The sequence below is a fragment of the Excalfactoria chinensis genome, chromosome 26 (assembly GCF_039878825.1).
Source record: "Excalfactoria chinensis isolate bCotChi1 chromosome 26, bCotChi1.hap2, whole genome shotgun sequence".
Lineage (NCBI taxonomy): Eukaryota > Metazoa > Chordata > Aves > Galliformes > Phasianidae > Excalfactoria > Excalfactoria chinensis.
In genome coordinates, this window is record NC_092850.1 from 1,754,855 (window position 1) to 1,774,942 (window position 20,088).

Here is a 20,088-nt window from a genome sequence, read left to right on the forward strand (position 1 = left end):
AGCCTTCATGGTCACTCAATTCGCTGCCCCACAAACCACTGCCATGGCAACAGCCAGCAGGGAACGAGGCCTGGCAGACCGGTTGTGTGGGGTTGTGGTGCCGTGTGTGTATGTGTATGTGTATATATGTATGTATGTATGTGTATGTATGTGTGTATATATGTATGTATGTATGTCTGTGTGTGTGTATATATGTGTGTATGTATGTGTGTGTGTATGTGTATGTATGTGTATGTATGTGTGTATGTATGTATGTATGTGTATGTGTGTATATGTGTGTGTATGTGTGTATGTGTGTATGTCTGTGTATGTATGTGTCTGTATGTATGTATGTATGTGTGTGTGTGTGTATATGTATGTGTGTATGTATGTCTGTATGTCTGTATGTATGTATGTATGTGTATGTATGTCTGTGTGCAGCCCAGCCCCGTCCGTCGCCCCGCGGACCCTCACCCGCCTCGTGCCGCACCATGGGCTCCTGCCGTCCGTCCTGCAGCACCCGGAGCAGCGCGGGGATGGCGCTGCGGTCCCGCATCTGGCCCAGGCAAAACGCCAGCTCGTGTTTCAGCAGCTCGGAGCTGTCGGCGAAGCCCCGCGCGATGCACTCGATGGCGGCGGGGCCGCCCAGGTTGCGGAGGGTGAAGAGGGCGCGGAATCGGGCGGGCAGCGGCTGGGCGGCATCCAGCAGCGTGCGGCCGATGGCGGCCACCTCCTGCTCGGTCGCCATGTTGGACCCGCCGTCACGGTTCTGCGCTCACGCTCCTGGGTAAAGAAACGGGCCGGGCCGTCAGAGCGGGCGCTGCGCGGTGATGGGCCTCGGACCCGCGGGACGGGGTAGGGGTGGAAGCGGACCCGGCCGGATGAGATCCCGGAGCGGGCCCGGGCCCCTCGACCGGGCCGGAACCGGGGCGAAGCGGCCCGCAACGAGCCGGGCCCTAAACGGCGCCGGACCCGGAACCGCCCGTACCCGCACTCACCACCAGCCGCCATGATGCTCTCCACGTGACCACACCGGAAGCTCCTTCTACCGCTTTTCCGGTTAAGGGCGGAAGTGGGAGCGGACGGGGAAACGAGGCGAGCAGTGGCGCATGCGCAGTGGCGCTGGAGGGGGTGGGGGGTGGCGGTGGTCTCATCGCTGCTCGGCGGGCTGCGCGCAAAACGGGCCGGCGGGGAGCGGAGCTGGGGCTGCGGCCAACACCGAGCCGAGGCAGCCGCCCCAGCCCGGGTCCGTCCCCGTGGGAAGGCGGGCACGGCCGGGCATGCCCGAGCTGCTGCCCGCCCACAGCCAAGTGCTGAGGAAGGTGTCTGTGTCTGTCTGTCTGTGTCTGTCTGTCTGTCTGTGTCTGTGTCTGTCTGTCTCTGTGTCGGTGCCCGGCCCTGGCACAGCAAAGCAGTGAACCGGGGGCTCAGCCACCACTGTGTGATTTCTCAGCCGACAGCAGCAGAGCTGCGGTGCTCCCTGCAGTGGGACGGGGGCTGCAGCAATGCCCTTGCAATGGGATGACCTGACAACCCTCTCCCTGGCCAAACCCTGCTTTATTCACACGTTACGGTGCACATCACTACACTGGTCAGATCCCAGCAGGGACGGCCCAGGTGTGAGATGCATCCCGCTGCCTGCAACCGAGGGGCAGAACCCAACATGAACAGAACGGCTGGCACCGACCCACGGGGCCCAAGGAGGAGCACGGCGTGTCCCCCCCGCAGCCATCAGCCCTCCCCGCAGTTCTCAAAGTACTGGCACATCAGTTCACGCACTTGCTCGGCCTGGCCATCCTCCATGGCGGCGGGCGCGGGCTGGCAAGGCTTGGGCAGCTCGGTGGGCTCGGTGCCCTCCAGCCACTCCTCGTTGAAGGGGTTGTCGTGGGCCTCGCAGACGTTGTGCAGGATGCAGCAGGTCAGGACGAGGGTGGGCAGCAGCTCCAGGCTGCAGTCATCGCACTTGAGGAGGATCTGCCAGCGGGCCTTCAGGCGCAGGAAGGCGTTCTCGATCACGCTGTGCGCCCGCTTGAGGCGGTAGTTGAACTGCAGCTGCCGCTGGGTGAGGCTCTCGTCCTCCTGGTAGGGCTTGAGGATCCAGTCCTGCAAGGGGTAGGTGGCGTCACCCAGCAGCACGTACTTCTGCGCCTTGCCCATGAAGTCCTTGGGCGGGTTGGGGCACAGCCGGCCCTCCTTGGCCAGCACCCAGAGGCTGGAGCTCTCCAGCACGGCGCTGTTCTCCATGCTGCCGGGAAAAGCCGTGGAGACGTCCCAGAACTGGCCCAGCCCGTCCACGGTGGCCTGAGTGAGGATGGAGTGCCAGCCCTGCCCGTTGCAGTAGTCGGCACTGAGGCGCAGCGGGGGGTTGATGGGGATGTGCAGGCTGTCCAGGGCGCCGATGCAGTGCGGGAAGCCCCAGCGGGTGCGGAAGATGCGCACCATGTTCTCCAGCTCCTTCTCGTCGGGCAGACGGAGGTAGAGGGGTTTCAGCAGCAGGACCACGGCGTAGCTCACCTCCCGTACGCACGTCTGCACCGTGGAGGGCCCGACGCCGAAGAGCGGGCTGAGGGTCTGGTACTCCACGTTGGTGGCCAAATGCCACAGGGCCACGGCCACCCGCTTCTCCAGGGGCAGCGTGGGGTGGAAGTGGGCGCTGTGTGGGGCCAGCCCCGGCCGCAGGCGGTTGCAGATGTAGAAGAAGGTCTCCCGGGACATGCGGAACTTCTCCAGCCAGTCCTGGGGGCCAAATTCCTTCAGGACCACCCGCTCCCACCAGTCCGCGCCCCGCAGGCTGGGCCAGGCGCGGGGATAGAAGTAGCAGCTGGTTCTCCTCCGGCGAGCAATCAGGAGCTGCGGGGAGACCATGGGGCCATGAGACAGCTGCTCCCCAGCACTAATTCCCCCTCAGCCCGCATTATTTTGTCCTCTGAGGACAAATCAGGCTCAAGCGGCGCACAGTAAAGAGATGCCCAATGGCCCCGAGCTCCAGGACCTGCTGCAGAGGAGTCAGATCTTCACATTACTGGGAAGCCTCACAGACCTGCCCTTTGTGCCCCTCCTGTCCCCGTCCTTTGAGTTCCTGTGACCTCTGTGTCCCGTGTCCTTCCTGTTCTCCATCCTTTGTGTTCCTCCATCAGCCACGTATCACTATTTGTGACTCCACGCCATCTGCATCCCCTGCTGTCTGTGATCCGTTTACTCCCCATCCCTTATCCTGGTCCCACATTCTTTATGTCCCCTCACATTCACTGCTCCCTCCCCATCCCCACTGACTGTGTCCTTTGCATCCCTTCACACCCAGGCTCACACTCCCCGTTTTATCACTCCCACATCCTCTATTGTTTGTGTCCCTGTGACTCTGCATCGCACAATCGTGTCCCCCCATCCCCCACTGACGGTGTCTCCGTGCCTCCCCCTCATTCCCACCCCGTCCTTTGTGTCCCCGTGACGTCCCCTCCTCCCCGCCCCCATTTCCGTCCCCTCACCGTCATCAGCCGTTTCTGCCGCTGGCTGTAGTAGTACCGGAGCCACGCCCGGCGCTGCGGCCCGTCCCACCGTCCGGCCATGACCCTCCGCCGTCCCCCCGCCCGCCGCGCCAGGGCGCACAGCAGCAGCAGCAGCCGGTCCTGCATTTTCAAATCGGGAGCCGGGGCCGCCCTGGAAGTGATGGGCCGCGGGGTCACGGCGGGGCGGTGCCGCATCGGCCCGGCCTCCAGCAGAGCGGGGATCGCGGCGGGGCTCCCCTCCGTCACTGCTTGTTGTTTGGGTTTAATAAGGGAACGATGGAGGCTCTCTTTAGCTGCCGTGTGTTTATGCTTGTTGTCAATAGAGGAACAAGGACGGACGGGCCCGCTCCCCGCAGAGGCCCCACGGCTCGGAACAGGCCGCGCCGTTGCCGTGACGACGCCCGCGGGCACTTCCTGTGTTCATTTGAACGGGCGGACGGGGCGCTCCCGCCGTGCATCGCGCGGAGGGGCGGGACTTCCGGCCGGCAGCGACCGCCATATTGCGGGAGATCTGGGGCCGGCGCTGCTGACAGGCGGAGGCGGAGCGGGGCCGGGCCCGGCGGGCAGGTAGGCGGGCGGCTGGGGCGGCTGGATGGGCCTGGGACCGTATCGCCGTTCTGGGGAGCCGGGTCCGAGCGGGGCGGACCGCCGGGGCTCATTACGGCCGCCCGTTTCCCCGGAGATGTGGGCGCTGGAGGGGCGGGCGCTGGAGGGGCCGGGCCTGGTGGGGCGGGGCCGGGCAGGGTCTGCCCCCGCGTTGTGCCCCGTGTCGTGTCCCCTGTCGTGCCCCGTATTGTGCCCCGCATTGTGCCCCGCTCCTGCCCCGTGTCGTGGCTCTGCCTCTGCCCCGTATTCTGAGGGTCCTCGCTCCCGGCAGCAGCGCTGTGACCCTCCTTGTGGCCCGAACATGGCGGGTTGAGGCTGAGCTCCAGTGTGCGAGCTCAGAAACCATCCCACGGCTCCGCTGTGGTCACGGAGCTCCGTGGGGCTGCAGACCGTTGGCGGTTTGAGCTCTGCCCGCAGCTCTGCGTGGTCAGCGCTCTCCTCGTCGGGGTCACTCGGTAACGGACGGTGCGTCTGTCCCCTGCGTTCGGTGTGTAGCGTCTGTCTGAGCCGCACAAAGCGCGTCCCTCGTGTAGCTGCCCGCCGCTGCCTTGTTGGAGGGCTTGGCCAGCCCCGGAGGGCGGCTCTGCTGCTGTGAGGCAGCTCCCTCCATCGTGTCGTGGCGGTGAATGGCGGCTGAGGTTGTGGTGTGTGAGAGATCTACAAAGCAGGAAGAGAAACTGTGGTCGGGAGCTGCGTGTGTTTGTGCTGCAGAAGCCGGGGTTGTGCTGCTGGTGCTGTGACGGCTTTTAGTGGTGTGAGGGAACCGAGCGATGCTTTGTGCCCTTTGTTATTATTTTTTAATGAGCTGATGCTTTCCGAAGGGGAAATAGTTCATACGTTGGGTGAATTACAGGGTTGAGGTCTTAAAAGCATCTCCTGCATGTGGGAAGAGGGAGAGGCAGCTGTCAGAGCAGAGTCATCCATCAGCGATGCCACGGGCTTTATTGCTCGGATGGATTTCCTGTGATTTATAGCTCTCCTGAAGGCACAGTGCTCATTTTCTTGTGAAGTGCTCAGTCTTATTGAGTTAGGGTGCTTAATGATGTTAGCCTGGTGTTCGGTGCCCAAGGTTCCTCACAGAGCTGTTCCCCTGCTGCCAACAACACTTCATAATAAAGACCGATCTTTTTTCATTGCTGTTATTTCGTGCAGAAGCAGAATATTCTGGGGCTGTTGACTGAAGTTGCTGTATTTCCTGAATCCTTTGGCCCCGTTTTAGTGCATTGACCAGGGGGCACTGCTGCATTTCCAGTAGCTTGGAAGCACTTTGAGTTGCCTGTTTTCAGTGGGGCTCATGGACAGAGCTGCTGATAAATTTTTAATCTCGGCTTTTAGAGCACTGAGTCACAATGAGGCTTTCGGTAAAGCGGAGCTTTTATCTGGAGCTGGGTGCATCTTAACAGCTGCTTGTAACTTTGTTATGAGGCAGAAGGGGAGATAAGCAGGTGAATGTGTTTTGCAAGGTTTTGTTTTCATTTAGAAATGAAACTGGATGCCCGGAGTTAAGAGCTGCGGTAGAAAACAATCTGCAGGCCGCCTATGGGTTAGAAGTGCTGCACATCAGAGGTTACGGGGCCTTGAGGAGGCAACGTGCTTTCCTTCTGCCTCCCCCAGGTGTGATGTGCAGCAGGGCAGAGCATGCAGACTGCTTAACAAAGAGCCCTGAGGGCTCTGTGAAATGCTATCGAATGTACGTGGGGAGCTTTCTCTCTTGCTTCCTCAAGTTCTGTTTGTCTCGAACACTTGGCATGGATAAACTCCACCCTCTGCATGACACCAGGGCCAAACCTGCTCCGTACTGCAGCCCTCAGTGCCTTAATCGAGCCAGGAAAGGAAGAGCTGCACAAACACACTCAAAGCGCCTTCGTTAATTAGTGCATCTCTAAAAGCAGAGAGCGTTTTGGTTTTTTTTCCTGTGGCCTCTGTTGTTTGTTTTGCCTTCGTAACAGGTGAAGCTGTTCGGAGCCTTCCTGCTAATGAGGTTCAGAGCCTGTTGACCCACGGGCGAGGGATGACACAGCGATGACCCCGCAGCGCGTTGTGTCCTGACGCCCTCTGTGTTTCCCAGCCCGTGGCTTCCTGTGCTGCTTGCAGACTTTGGGCTGTTTTTGGCTTCCCTGGGAGCAGGCGTGGCTCTCATCTTTATGAAGCAGCACGGTTAAAAGGTGAAAGGAAGACAGAACTGCTGCCTGCAGGCGATAAAAAGGGGTTTAATGGTGATGCTGCTTTTGAGAGGTCCCCCGCTGCGTGCGTGATTGTCGTGTCTGCTCGGATCAGCCCCGCTGCTGTAATCTGCAGTGAGATGTGTGCAGAATGAGAAACGTGATCTGCGAAGGGAGAGGAGCAAACCTGCAATTCTCTTAAGTGAATAAAAGCTGGGAAGGAAGCCTGGGGACCCCTCGGCCGGGGAGCCGGCTCTGTGTGCAGCAGTGAGGAGGGTTTGCTCTTCTGTTAGTCTGAGCTCTGCAGTTCAGCTTTGGGCACGTTGAGGTCAGGAGATGAGCAGCTGGAAGTGCTCATCTTGGGAGCACAACGTGGCACTGTTGGCTTCCCTCCTTTCCTTCCAGCTGCGAAGAGGAGGGTTTAAGAGAACATCTGTCCTGCAAGTGGTGACATCTGAGCATTGCTCACATAGAGGAGGTGGTGAGAACGGCACTTCTCAAAGGAAGTCGTGCATCGAAGGGAGTTTTGTGGGGTGAAAGTCCTCTGGGCTCGTGGCAGCGTGCCAAGGAGCCTGTTGGTGTGTGAGGTTGTTTATTTTTCACACAGGCTCCTCCAAAGGTGCCGTTGTCCCCTGGTTTCCTGGAGGTGTTACCTGGCACATGCAGGTCCACGCTGTGTGCGGGACTCTTTGCTCCTCACACTTCATCCGGGGCTTTCTCTTCCCCTGTCTGTTGCAGCAGACTAATTACTGATTGGACTTCATGAGCATAAATCCCCAAGACTGCTGAACTCCCCAACCCCGATCCTTCCAGCATGGACCAGGATTATGAGAGACGTCTCCTGCGCCAAATCAACATACAGAATGAGAACACAATGCCTTGTGTAAGTACAAATGTCCGTGCCCAGTGACCTTAGCCTGGGTCACTCAAAACGAGTGTGCCTGCAGCTCACACACCAGGTGCCTTGCCCTGCTTTAGCCTCTGTAGCAGCTCTGTTATGGGGATAAGCAAGTTCCTTGCCCTTCTGTTAAGGAATATTTAGCTTTGATGTGACCTCTTTGATGTTTTTCAGACCCCTTACTGAGACCAGTGCTTGTTCCTTCATGTCTCTCATTCTTTAGGTAGCAGAGATGAGAAGAACCCTCACCCCTTCCAATTCTCCAATGTCATCTCCTAGTAAACATGGAGACAGATTCATTCCCTCGAGAGCTGGGGCCAACTGGAGCATCAACTTCCACAGAATAAATGTAAGCTCTGCTCTCCCCTCCTACAGCTCAAAGCCTTTGAATGAGGAAGTGGCATGGCGTGTTTTGTCCAGAACTGCAGTGTGTATCATCTGCAGCACGGCCTCGTACCATCTTGAAGAGTTGCTCTGAACGTGCATCTTCTGCCCCTCAGTGGCAGCCTGCTGTCTGCTGGGTGTTCTGCATACAGAGGTTTCTGTATGGTGACTGCATGTTTTCACCTTTCAGGAAAATGAAAAGTCACCAAGTCAGAACAGAAAAGCAAAGGATGCTACGTCAGACAATGGCAAAGGTGAGACCTTGTTTTTCTTGCTTGTAGCCAAGGCCTACAGCTTTTATTTCCATTTGGTGCCCAGTTCAGAAGCCACGTGAATGCTGGCACTTGGTCGCAAATGCAAAAATGCATTTTGAAGTGCACGTGTTGTGGGAGTGAATGTCAGGTCACCTCAGCAGGCTGCTGATGGGCATCTGGGAAGCAAGGGCGTGTTTGTGCTTTGTGACTATAAATCACAGAACGCTTTTCTGATGGAGAGGAAGGAGGGGGAGCTCACTACTAGTCTTAATTCCTGGGAATTAATAACTGGGAATCCCAGGCTTCTTAAGAGACCCTGTGAGCGTACAAGTTGAGCAGTTGTGGTCCTGTCAGTCTCTGCAGAGCTGTCTGTGGCTTCAGAATGCTCTGCCTGAGCTCCTGTTTGGGTTCACAGATGGCCTTGCTTACTCTGCCCTGCTGAAGAACGAGCTCCTGGGAGCAGGGATTGAGAAAGTGCAGGACCCACAGACAGAGGACAGGAGGTTGCAGCCTTCCACTCCGGAGAAGTCGTCTCTCTTCACTGTAAGTTGGTTGTATTCAGACAAAGGGAGGTTGTGAGTCTGTGTCAGGGGAGCAAGGCACACAGTTCTGTGAGGCTGCTGATGAAAGGGAGTTAGTATTGTGACTTTACTCAGGTAATAGTTAAGAACCAAAGCTTGTTAGCTTGTAAAGGCAGTACAAGCACCTGTAGTGAGCTGAGTACGTCCTGTTCCTGTACTGCCAAGGAAACTGAGAGGGAACAAAGCTTTTTTTTTTATCTACTCCAAAACTGTGTGTGACCAAATCAAGGTCTCAGACTTCACTGGAGATTAGTCGTGTGTGTGTGTGTGTGTGTGTGTGTGTGTGTACATCTGGAACACTGAGAATAGGGAGGAACTGAGAAGACTGAAAAACTGATAGTGGGTGTTGGAGAGAGCCAGGCACTCGTGCCTGTTCTGTGAGGGGTCCTCTTGGTCTTGGATGTGCTGAGGTTCTCACTGGGTGTGTTTTCTTCACACAGTATTCCCTCAGCACAAAACGTTCCAGTCCAGATGATGGCAATGAGGTCTCGCCATATTCCTTGTCTCCTGTCAGCAACAAAAGGTATTACTGATTCTGCACAAAGAAGGGAAGGTTGGGTTCTCTAGGGTTTGTTTTTTTCCTAGGGCAACTGAAATTGCCACTTGGATTGGTTTAGGGAGTCTGAGGAAGGTAATAAATACAGACAGGCAGGTTCTCTAGGGATCTGTGCAGGTGTCCAACCTGCTTAGATCTGTAGGATGTATTGTCTGAGCATCCGTAGCCACCTTATCTTTTTGCTACCTAGTTCCTTTGTGGAGGCAGAACCCAACTCCTTCAATTCTGCTGGAAGGAGTTTTACTGCCTCTTTTTTGTTTCTGTAGAAATGTAGATCTGCTTTCAAGAGCAGCTGCTTCCTCCTGTGCAATCTGCAGTGATGTGTGGTATCCTGTAGTTCTTTTTATGTCTGTAAACAGTCAGAAGCTGCTAAGGTCACCCCGAAAACCAACTCGGAAGATCTCCAAGATTCCTTTCAAAGTGCTGGATGCCCCAGAACTGCAGGATGACTTCTACCTGAACCTGGTGGACTGGTCCTCTCTGAACGTGCTCAGCGTTGGCCTTGGGACGTGTGTTTACCTATGGAGTGCTTGCACCAGCCAGGTAAATGCAGAGCACTGTACCTATTGTGGTAGGTGTCTTCCAGGCACAGTGTTTGTCAGAGCTGTAGGAGCACACTGTGAGGAGCTCAGTGTCTGCAATGCTCTGTCCCAAGCCAATCCCTTGTTAGAGAGGCAGCTAATGGTGTATTTTCAAGCTAATGGTGTGTTATTTTCCAGGTGACCCGGCTGTGTGATCTCTCTGTGGAAGGAGACTCTGTGACATCTGTGGGCTGGTCAGAGCGGGTCAGTATAACATTATGATGACAACTGAAATTCAAATGCAGTCACTGTAGCTGGGTAGCCCTTCCTCACCAGTTTTAGCTTCTTTTGTTTATTTTTCTGTATTGTCCCAGATTCTCTGTGTGCTGTCAAATCCGTCTGCACTCTGTCCCTGCTAAATGAGGGGGTAAAGAGAGAAACCTCTTGTATTTTGTGGCCCTTAAGGTATTCAGGAAGAGAGATGGTAGGGAGAAAGCTGGGTTGTTTCTCTAGCTCTCCACGATAAAATGCTACAACAAATATGTTCCATCCTGGCTACATGGCTCTCTCCAGAAGGAAAGAGATGTGAGATGGAAAAACTCTGGATGCTTTTCATCCCATGGGATTTATCTTGAGGCTTTTCGTGAGCATATAGCTTTTGTTTTACATCTGTCTATGCTTACTAGCGTTACTGATGGTTTTTTTCTGTTTGTCTAGGGGACCCTGGTAGCTGTTGGCACTCACAAGGGCTTTGTACAGATCTGGGATGCAGCTGCAGGAAAAAAGCTCTCCATGCTGGAGGGACACACAGCCAGAGTTGGTAAGGAGGTGGGAGGTGGAAGATCCTTCATGTTTGGCTCTTGGATTTTTATTTTATTTTTACTTTTCTCCTAGCAAGGATCTGCTAGAAATAGCAGAGCTCAAACAGCACCAGAACTGATATTTATATCCCGCTGTGTCCTGAGCTGCCTTGAAAATGCTGCCACCTAGTAATTGTGGTGTTCTGATCTTGGGTGTGGTGGTGTTCGAGTGCATTTTGCAGCAGGTGTTTCCTCCATGTCCGAGGCGCTTTAGTTTGGTTACAACACTGCTTTTCTTTGCCACCTGCTTCCGCTTTCGGCCCTGCAGGCAGCAGCTTCACACTGAGATTTCCAGTTCCGTATATTTCAGGGACTGTTTTGTTGGTTTCTTTTTATCTGAGGCATTGAATCTGGATGCTGAGGTGAGATTTGGGGCGGTGAGGTACCTTCAGAGTTCTGCCTCTGTGCTTTACTGCCTCATGAGATGGGATTGGTCTCTCAGAGCTCTGATAGCTGTGCTCTGGCTGTTCCTGCATGGCCCCCAAAACACTCTGTGACACCTCTGCTCTCTGTCTCTCCCAGGTGCCTTGGCATGGAATGCAGACCAGCTGTCTTCTGGGAGCAGGGACCGAATGATCCTCCAGAGGGACATCCGTACCCCTCCCCTGCAGTCGGAGCGGCGGCTCCAGGGCCACAGGCAGGAGGTCTGCGGGCTCAAGTGGTCGACGGACCACCAACTCCTGGCATCTGGGGGGAATGACAACAAGGTACAGTGCTCACTGCTGCTCACGTGAGGCTCAGCATCTCTACGTCCTCAATAAGAATTGTCAGCCCCCCCTTCTTTTAGCTGCAGTGTGGAGGAGCTTTTATTTCAATTGCTGGGCTGTGTCCAACTGTAAATCGTGCTAAGCTTCTCCTCAGTCCTCTCCCTCTAATAAAATTAAAGAGGCAAATTTAATTTTGCTCCTGTGTTTGGCTAATCAAATCCATAGCTTGACTCAGTTTTGGGTTCAATAAAGCTAAGCTGTACTTCCTGACTTAGGTTAGGTAGTGTACAGTGAATAATGTTTATGCATGCAGGAGGAAACCGAGTTTAGGAGCTATGCAAGTTCTGATACCTACAGGACAGACTTGTGTCTCCCTGAGTGCCATATGGAGGGAGCATCTGTTCCAAAGAAACAGCATTCAGAACAGCACTTTGGATTGGGTTGCTAGGTAGTGGATGTACCCAGTGTACGTGTGACAGCATGGTTGTACCAAGTCCCTTTTCAGGATGTCTGCAGATGAATTTGGGAGTGTTTTTAGCTGTGTGTTGGAACAATACAGCCCTGCAGATGAAGGGCTTTGAGCCGATGTTCAGAGATGCCAAATCTTTGGCTTCATGAGCTTAACCCAAGGGCTTTTGTGGTCTGGTGGCTCCTCAGCTGAGCTCAGTGTCTCTGAGACAGGCGTCAGGGCTGAGAGAACTGAGCTGCATGTGCTTGGGCAGAGCTGTGGAAAGCCATCACGTTTGCCAGCCACCCTCATCAATCCCAGTGCAGCATCGTGCTCTGTGGGCGTTGCGGACGTGCGACTGCAGCGCAGGTTTGCTCACATCCCTCCTCTCCTCCAGCTCCTCGTCTGGAACCACTCCAGCCTGAGCCCGGTGCAGCAGTACACAGAGCACCTGGCTGCAGTCAAAGCCATCGCCTGGTCTCCACACCAGCACGGCCTCCTCGCCTCCGGTGGCGGCACTGCTGACCGCTGCATCCGCTTCTGGAACACCCTGACAGGGCAGCCCCTGCAGTGCATCGACACCGGCTCCCAGGTGTGCAACCTGGCCTGGTCGAAGCACGCCAATGAGTTGGTGAGTCCCTCTGTGCGGCCCTCACTGCTGAGCAGCCTCATGGTAGGATTCGTAACATCTGTTTCTCTGCTTTCAGGTGAGCACCCACGGGTACTCGCAGAACCAGATCCTCGTCTGGAAATACCCCTCACTCACTCAAGTAGCGAAGCTCACGGGGCACTCATACAGAGTTCTGTACCTGGTAAGCAATGGCTGCGTTTCCACAGCAGCTGCTGAACATGTGCTGAGATGAGAGCACTGTCAGCTGCCTCTGGTCGTGGTAGAGATGTGTGTTGCCCCTCAAGCAATGAAAAAAGCTCTGTCTGCTTTCCTTGCCTGCAAGGGATGCTTTGATTTAGTGCTATGGAAATGTGAGGCTTCATTAATGAGCAGCAAAGCTTGCCAGAACTCTTCAGAGGGAAGCGCAGGATCTCTTCTCATTCCCATAAGGCTCGGTCACTGTTCTGTTGGTAACTGCAAGCAGGGAATAACCCAATGCCTTCAGCCTTCTCAATTCCAAATCAAAGCACTCAGTGCAGTTAATCCACCCGGATCTCCTACCTGCCCAGTTACGTTACGTTGGGCTTTTGGCAGAGCTGTGGCAGGTGATAAATATTGCTGATACTGTTTTGCAAGGTGGATTCCAAACCGGGTGACTAATGAGTGGCACTTGCCAGCTCTATCACGCTTCCTGCCTTAACACACATTTGTGATCCGGGGAGGAATAGCCCCAGTTATATTTGGCACAGGGAAGGCGAGTCGAATCTCTCCTGCATTCCGATCAAGGTTTGTTTTCAATCTGAAGAATGCGAGAGGTGCTCAGGGTTGCTCTCTTGGCTGCAGGCGATGTCCCCTGATGGGGAGGCCATCGTGACAGGAGCTGGAGATGAAACCTTGCGGTTCTGGAACGTCTTCAGTAAAACTCGCTCCACAAAGGTAAGGGCACGTGCAGCTGCAGCAGGAATTCAGGCTGTTTGCTCTCTTCTTCAGCCTCACCTCTGGGTCCATTAACCTTACCCTACAGACTGAGGGATGGTTGCAATTAAGAGTTAAACTTGGCTGCAATATAAAAGGCTTTGCAGTCATGAGACACAATAAAAGCTCGGCTCTATGCACGCAGGGTAACGTGACAAGGCGTTGTTCTCCAGGCTGTCCCGGAACTGCCGCGCTCACCTTGAGCCCACCACCATCCATGGCTGCTGGCGTGATGCTGTCAGCTGACAGTGTCCTCATCCTGTATTACCCTTCAGCTCCTTGCTTAACTGCTGGAAGTGATGGCACTGGGGATACCAGCGGCGTGCCGTGCCCGGTGCTGCGGTGCATGGTGTAAATAGCAGTGCTGAGGCCTTAAGGAGGGAGGGGCCTATGGGGGCAGCTCTGCTGCCTCTGGCTATGGGGCTGTGCTGCAGTGTTGCACACAGACATGGGGATGGCACGCTTGCCTGACACAGCTCCTTGTTATCAGCTGGGGGGGGAAGGAAAAAAACTGCAACCAAACACATGGGAATATTTATGGTGTTGGACTTTGAATGTTGTGCCCTGAGACACCTCGCTGTTGTGGTGAAAGCTCTGCAGTGCTTAGTGCTGCTTTGCCTTTTGTTTTAGGAGTCCGTATCCGTTCTGAACCTCTTCACCAGGATACGGTAAACCCCATCAGACTGCAGCCCAGGAGAGTCCGGCCTGACGTAGCAGGATGGAACCACTGCTTTGGTGTGCATGGGACCCCAGAGAGCAGCCGGGAGGGGAGGGAGCGCCGCTGGGCCTGGAGGACGGACCCACAGGCACTGATTAAACAGTGCTTGTGAATGGCACTGGGGCAGTATTTCACTGGGGCTGTGGGGGGGTGGGGGGAGGGAACTGCCAAAGGTTTGTGGATTCATCCTGTGTTGAAGGGGTACGGGTAGATGAGGTCAAACCAGCGCCCTCCAACCCTTGTTTTTCTTTTGTACTGGAGAAAACGTGTTTACATGGACCACTGAGACCGGACCAAGGCCATCCCAACTGCTGTGTTGTCTGCTCTTAGGAGAGATGAGAGTATCCTTGCCCCTGTGGGGCAATGCCCTGGCTGAGCGTTGGCCTCTCTGCTATCTAAAGGCACTGCTTAGAGCCTGGGATCCCCATTGCACCGGAGAACCGCTTACTCCTTCCACATGAAGCAGGTATCAGTGCTGGCTCCCACCAGGCTGCCGGGTTCTGGCCTGTTTATCAGCCACCTCCAAACGTAACATCTTTGGGCTCTGAAGAGGCTCCACCTCGGAGGGAACGTGCTCCAAGCAGCTTCAACTTGCTGCGGGGTGTTTGGGGCCAGTCCTTTATTTAACAGAGAGGGGAAAGGGGGAAAAAGCCAACCAAATCCCAAGAACGGCTTTAAAAAGCAAAGCAAAGCAGTGTGAATGCAGAGCTCCTGCAGCGCTGCGTGCTGGGCTGGTGGCTGCGGAGCCTTCCTGAGGACAAAAGCAGTTGTGATGTGCTTGAGAAACAAAACCGCTCCCGTGGGATCTGGTTTATTTCGGAGGGAGCCCGGCCTCTTCTGGCTGGAAGGCAGGGGGGAGCGGCGCCGGGCCGAGGGGTTCCTTTCTGAAGCCAGGCAGAATTTGTTGCCCTTTGTGTTTCCCTTTTAGTTTTTTAACCTCCGCGTTGATGCCAGGGGACCTGTTGGTTTTCTTTGTTGTTGAAGCTGTGTGGGAGGAGAAGTGCCTGCTGGTGTGCCTGGATGTGCTGTGAAGCACTCACGTGTGTGCGCTGCTTTTAACTTAAGGAGAAGCTGTTCTGCTTGCAGCAGCCTGTTGTGTCTTACCGTGTCCGTGTGCCAATGCTGTGCCCTCCCCTGCGCTGTGTCCCCTCTTCTCCTTGGGATCTTCCTGGCCGTGTCTATGGACCGTGACCCTGCAGGGTGTGTTGCAGTGCTCCTTTCCCATGGATGGGCTGTAGTGGTGGCAGTGCCTCCAGCCCCCACAGCTGTGAGCTCAGTCACACCTGGCAGCCCCCACCGCCCCCCGGTATCACTGGGCTGTGATTCAAGCACCCGACGTTGGCACAAGCACTCTGCTCTTACAGCAGCACGGGGCGCAGTTTGGGGTTTGGCCTGAAGGGCCCCTGATTTCTCTTCCTTCCTTTGTGTTTTTGGCACTGTTTAAATGTGGTGGTGGAGCACTGAGTGGATCCGATGAGCACGAATCCCACCCGGAGCAGGTTGGGGGCTGCGGGTGGATGTTGAGCTGTGGGCTCAGCTGCTGTGTGGGACTGAGGGTGGCAGTGGGTGAGAGCGGGGCCGCCTGCCGTCCTGCTGCCCTCCTTAAGCAGGGAAAGGAGCAAAGCCTTCATCAGCTGCGTTGTCTGTGAGCGGGGGGGGCAGCCCGGAGTCTCTGTGCCAGTCTGTGAGCGTGTGGCATCGTTACGTGTACAGCATCGTGTGGTGGGGAGGGGGGAAGGACAAAAAAAAGAAGTATTGAGTTGTAAGTTTTCCATGTAAAGCGTTCAAACTGGCATTAAACAAGTTGTGGATTTACATTGCCTGCCTGTTCTCGTGTTGCTGTGCCCTGAGCTCGGGGTGCTTTAGTGCTGGGCTCCGTGCTGTGTGGCACAGAGGTGCCCCCACCCCTTGGTTGCTGTTGCTGGGGTGCTGATTCCGGAGCTGCTGTGGGCTCCCAGCACCGGGCATGGAGCCGGGTGTGCACAGAGCTGTGGTGCCACAGAGCACCCTCGAAACAGATTTCCCTCTGCCGCTGTGCAGGTGAGGCCGCGGTGGGAGCCCGGGGCTGAGCCCTGCGGGTGCTGCAGGCCCTGATGTCCCCTCCTGTCCCCTCCTGCCCGCAGTGAGGACTATGTGACGCTGCGGGGGCCGCGATACGCCCCAGTGCTGAGGCAGGCGGTGCGCTGGAAGAAGAGCCCCCTGGGCTGGGATGCAGCGGGGCAGAGCTGGTGGACGGAGCCGAGCTGCCGTGGGGCTGAGGACACCGGCTGCAGCTTCGCCCCCGGCACAGCCTGGCAGCGCTGGCAACGCTGGCAGCGCCTACGCAGCACTTCTGAAGTGGATCCGCTGCCCCCCGGTATGGAAATGGGGGGGATCTGGGGAGGGGGAAGCACAGCGCTGCCCCGGGAGATGGGGAGAAGGAACTTGTGGGGCTCCTCGGTGGGACACAGATGGGGGTGGGTTGTGGGGAGCTGGGGGTGTCCTGCTTGCAGCCTGCTTTTCCTCCCCAAGTCTATGACCAGCACCTGCGGGAAGCTGCCTGCTGGGACCCCACCGTCCCCGCTGCCTACCCAGGGCCTGGCACCCGCTGGGGAGCCTTCCTATGGCAGGAGCGTCCCGTCCTGGGCAAGGAGTACGGTAAGAACCGGGGGGGGATGGCAGCACGTCCTGCAGCGCCCACATGAGCCCCCCTCACTGCTCTCCTTCTGCTCTGCAGTGGCCACCCGCAGTCAGGGCAGCGCGGCGCTGGGGGGCAGTGCAGGGTACGTCCCTTTGCTGTCCTTCTGCCAGCCCCGAAACACCAGGCGCGATGTCTGCAGCTGGAGCCTCCTGCAGCACCAGCCCTCGGCCCCCCAGTAACGGTACTGAGTCTGCTGCTGCTATGGGGGGAGAGGGAGGCCTTGTGGTGGGGGTTCCCTCTGCCACAGCCGTCCCTTTGCAGCACAGGTAGCACCACGTCAGCTCTTTATTAATAAAGTAGTTCAGTCTCCCCGTGCCCACCAGGCCCTGCTGTACCTGCACCCCTTGGGTTGGCTGCCCCATGCAGCCCCAGGGTGGGGGCTCCGGATTCCCCCCCAGGTCTGGTTTGCCCTCAGCTCGGGGCTGACACACTGAGCTCAGGGGTGGGATGGAGCCCTACGGCCCGCGGAGGCTCCTGGGGGGGCTGGAAGGTACTTGGGGACCCCCCCACCTTCTGGGGAGTCCCGGCACTGCTCCCATGGGCTGGTGGCCCCGGTGCCAGCCGGGTCCTCACGTCTTCCTGTGCCTGGGAGGGAGGGCAGGGTGAGGGGACCCCACTGAGCCGGGGCTGAAGGAGCCGCTGCCCCCCACTCACCGCTGCACCAGGCTGAGCTCTGGCCAAGCCCCCAGGGCCGCCAGCTGCTGCTCCAGCTCCAGGATGCGCAGCCCGATGTACCCCGAGGTCAGCAGCAGGGCCAGCATCCTGGGGACGGCGCAGGGTCAGGCACAGGACGGGGACATGGGGGGGTTGGGGTGGGATTAGCCCCTGCCCAGGGACTCACAGCAGCAGGTAGAGCACGATGACGGTGTTGAAGGCTCGCAGCTGTGCGGCGCTTTGGGCTGGCAGTGCTGGGTGGGATCCCCCTGCTGGGAGCGGCTGGTGTTGGGGACAGCAGTGTGGCCAATGCAGGCACTGTCCCGGCCCTGTGCTGGGCACATGGATGTGGCACGGCTCTGCTGAGGGCACCGCTCACCTCTGCCCAGAATTGGAGTGTCCTCTGCCAGCTCCTCCTCTTCTTCCTCCTCTGCTCCATTCAATGCTGGGTTCGTCTCATCTGCACGGAGCCAGGATCCGTTCATCGAGTGCCTCAGGTGGTGGCCCCAGTAAGGGAGGCCTATAGGGTGCCTACAGGACTATGGGGTGTTTTGGGGCCACGCTGGGGTGGCTGCTCACCCTGCAGCTCCAGGAGCCTGTCGGGTTCTGGTGTGCACCGCTCCAGGTCTGAGTGGCTCGAGGTCTGCAGGAGGACGGGGATCGTTGTAGGATGGTGGGGCTGGCAGGGAGCTGGGGCTTCTCAGCACCACATTGCCCCCAAAAACCCTCCTCAGGGCCATGTGCTGCCGCTGCTGCCGTTCCCTTACCAGGGATTTCTTGGGGCTCTGCTCAGCGCTGCGGTTGAGGGGAGAGGCTGGGGGGCTCCAGGCATTGTCCTGCACAAGGAGAGCTGCAGCGGGCGCAGGGGGCGCAGAGCCCAGCCCCCCCCAGCACGGTGCCTACCTGCAGGTGTCTGCAGAGCACTCTCAGCAGCTGGTAGGTGGCCTCACGTCGGCGCAGCGACACAAAGAGGAACTGTGGGCAGAGGGAGGGGCGGTGGGCTTCCCCTTCACCCCCCCTACAGCCCCAACCTCACTGCCCCCTCCCTGAGCTCACCTTGTCCCCCTGCACTGTGCGGATGCTGAGCGCATTGGGCACCAGCAGCGCCGTGTTGGTCTTCTTGAGGGCACAGATGGAAGCCACCGGGATGACAGCCTGCGGGGAGCACGTGGGGTCAGACCCTGCGCCCCCCCACAGCACCCCACACCCTCCCCGTGCCCCCACCTTGATGTCCCTGAGCAGCAGGCTGGCGTGGAAGCAGAGGTGCCCGGAGGAGACGTAGAGGCGGCCGTGGTAGGGCACCTCGCGCTGCCATGCGCAGGAGCAGCAGCCCAGCAGCGCTTCGTGCCCCGCGATCTCCTCAAAGGCTTTTTGGAAGGCAGCGTGGCGCTTACTGAGCTGCAGGGAAGCCCAAGAGTGGGGCTGAGCCCTGGCACCCCCCCGTACCGGCCACAAAACGGGGCTGGGGTCCCCCTTGTTGCCACCAGGACTCACCGGGTTTGGGGATCCCGGCGGCTCCGGGGTCTCGGTGCAGGTGGACGGGTCGTAGGTTCTGGATCTGCCGGGAGCAGCAGCTGCTGAGCCGTGTGGGACGTGAAGGCTGCGGCTCAGGGCTGCAGCACTGCAGGGTGTGGGGGCTGTGAATGGGGGCTGTGAGTCAGGGCCGCAGCACCCACCTGGTGAGCGCGGGGTGCGGGTCCGGCTGCGCGCTGCCCCTCTCCTCCAGGCTCTGCCACGGCTTTTCCAGCACCGCCCTCCTGCTCCTCCGCAGCCTCCTCGACATGGAGCAGCCCGGTGAGCTGCGGGGGGCAGGGACAGGTGAGGGGACATGAGAGAGGCAAAGCCCAGCCCGTCCCCCAGCCCTTCACCTGCCCCGCGCTCACGCAATGGGCTGCAGTTATCGGCAGGTGCTGGCGCATGGGGTGCTCCTTCCCACCTGGTGTCCCAAGAGGGGGACACTGCCCGTCCCCTGCCAGCACCGGGGTGCTCAGCACCCCACGATCAGCCACCGGGGCTCAGTGGGACACGCAAGGAGCAGCACGGCCGTGGTGAGCCCCATCAGAGCATCTCAAGGCGCTGCCTGTCCCCACGCGCTGAGGTCCCCGGGGCCCCACAGGGCACTCCCTGCATGGCAGCCACCGCGGCCCCACTCCAGGAAGGGCCGCTCCCGAGGTGGACGCGTGTGGGGATCTATGGGCAGAGAGCAAAATGCCGGCGCTGGGGCTGCCGCCCTGCCCGGCTGGTACCTGGCGGTGGGGAGTCGAGCCCTCCCGTCCCCTCCTGTCCCACTGAACCGCAGCCCCGCGGATCCCACGCGTTCCTTCAGCCTCAGCCCACGGCCGCCTCTTCCTCCTCCTCCTCCTCCCAGTGAGGAAGGGCGGGCGGGGCTGGGACCGGCCACAGCAGGTTTGCAGGGAGGCGTCGGGTGGGGCCGAACGGAGCAAAAAGCACCTGGGGGGGGGGGGGGCTGTGAAGGGCATCGCCGCCCGATGGCACAAACCAGACCCGGGGGGGGGGGGGGGGGCGGGATCCTCGGTGTGATGCGGGACGGGAGGGGGCACCGAGTAGCGCCCCGACCCACAGAGCGGCGGGATGAGCCCCGCACCAACACGGCGCCTCTAACCGAACCCACGGGTGACTGGGGCACGTGCCAAGGCCGCCAGCCCGGCCCTGCTCACCCTTGTTCCCTGCCCGGTGCTGACACAGCCCCGCACGGACCGCCCGCAGCCCGCACTGCGGCTCCGCGCGCTCAGCCCGGCCGTGCACGCGCACTTCTCGTGCACGCGCACTTTCCGTGCACACACACGTGCGCGCAGCCCCCCCTTGCACACCCAGCCCGTCACTCACCGCAGGGCGCAGCTACCCAGGCCACGCCCCCTTCCCACAGGCCACGCCCACTCCGGTCACGCCACGCCCACCCCCTCAGGCCCCGCCCCACCACGTGCCGCCCACGTGCAGGCCGTCGCCCCGCTCGGTGTCCGACCCCGCG

At 58.4% G+C, this 20,088-nt stretch overlaps 5 protein-coding genes across 7 annotated transcripts in view; 2 read left to right on the top strand and 3 right to left on the bottom strand.

Annotated features, from left to right (window-relative positions):
• Positions 1-1,055, bottom strand: part of DOHH (deoxyhypusine hydroxylase) — a 39,236-nt gene extending 38,181 nt beyond the window's left edge. The window contains exons 1-2 of one of the 2 annotated variants that reach the window (XM_072357351.1): positions 978-1,055; positions 454-762 (exon numbers count right to left, since the gene is read on the bottom strand). In XM_072357351.1, the coding sequence (XP_072213452.1) occupies positions 454-727 (274 nt within the window). In that variant the 5' untranslated portion in view covers positions 728-762; positions 978-1,055. Of the gene's footprint in view, positions 1-453; positions 763-967 lie in introns of both variants that reach the window. The other variant, XM_072357352.1, reaches the window with a different exon arrangement.
• Positions 1,056-1,428: 373 nt separating this feature from the next.
• On the bottom strand, positions 1,429-3,893 carry LOC140262778 (uncharacterized). Its single transcript, XM_072357344.1, has 2 exons — positions 3,465-3,893; positions 1,429-2,829 (listed from the first exon to the last, which is right to left on the bottom strand). Exons 1-2 carry the CDS (start codon positions 3,678-3,680, stop codon positions 1,711-1,713), a joined length of 1,335 nt encoding a protein of 444 aa, XP_072213445.1. The 5' UTR covers positions 3,681-3,893; the 3' UTR covers positions 1,429-1,710.
• Positions 3,894-3,918: 25 nt separating this feature from the next.
• Positions 3,919-14,415, top strand: FZR1 (fizzy and cell division cycle 20 related 1). 2 transcript variants are annotated; one of them, XM_072357341.1, is made up of 14 exons: positions 3,919-4,052; positions 6,992-7,136; positions 7,375-7,500; positions 7,726-7,789; positions 8,205-8,332; positions 8,811-8,893; positions 9,286-9,469; positions 9,646-9,711; positions 10,165-10,267; positions 10,830-11,014; positions 11,860-12,093; positions 12,170-12,274; positions 12,916-13,008; positions 13,678-14,415. In XM_072357341.1, the coding sequence occupies exons 2-14, from the start codon at positions 7,068-7,070 to the stop codon at positions 13,717-13,719; spliced, it is 1,482 nt and encodes a 493-aa protein (XP_072213442.1). In that variant the 5' UTR covers positions 3,919-4,052; positions 6,992-7,067; the 3' UTR covers positions 13,720-14,415. The 2 variants fall into 2 exon arrangements, with proteins under 2 accessions (XP_072213442.1, XP_072213443.1); XM_072357342.1 differs by having other exon boundaries at positions 3,935-4,052; positions 6,995-7,136.
• A 1,316-nt stretch (positions 14,416-15,731) lies between these two features.
• On the top strand, positions 15,732-16,624 carry TEKTIP1 (tektin bundle interacting protein 1). Its single transcript, XM_072357358.1, has 4 exons — positions 15,732-15,805; positions 15,889-16,121; positions 16,277-16,402; positions 16,482-16,624. The coding sequence occupies exons 1-4, from the start codon at positions 15,732-15,734 to the stop codon at positions 16,622-16,624; spliced, it is 576 nt and encodes a 191-aa protein (XP_072213459.1).
• Positions 16,625-16,732: 108 nt separating this feature from the next.
• On the bottom strand, positions 16,733-19,489 carry LOC140262782 (uncharacterized). Its single transcript, XM_072357349.1, has 12 exons — positions 19,346-19,489; positions 18,776-18,898; positions 18,594-18,657; positions 18,324-18,497; positions 18,156-18,254; positions 18,003-18,074; positions 17,867-17,935; positions 17,679-17,742; positions 17,479-17,559; positions 17,287-17,371; positions 17,100-17,207; positions 16,733-17,030 (listed from the first exon to the last, which is right to left on the bottom strand). Exons 2-12 carry the CDS (start codon positions 18,880-18,882, stop codon positions 17,015-17,017), a joined length of 939 nt encoding a protein of 312 aa, XP_072213450.1. The 5' UTR covers positions 18,883-18,898; positions 19,346-19,489; the 3' UTR covers positions 16,733-17,014.
• Between the last annotated feature and the right edge of the window lie 599 nt (positions 19,490-20,088).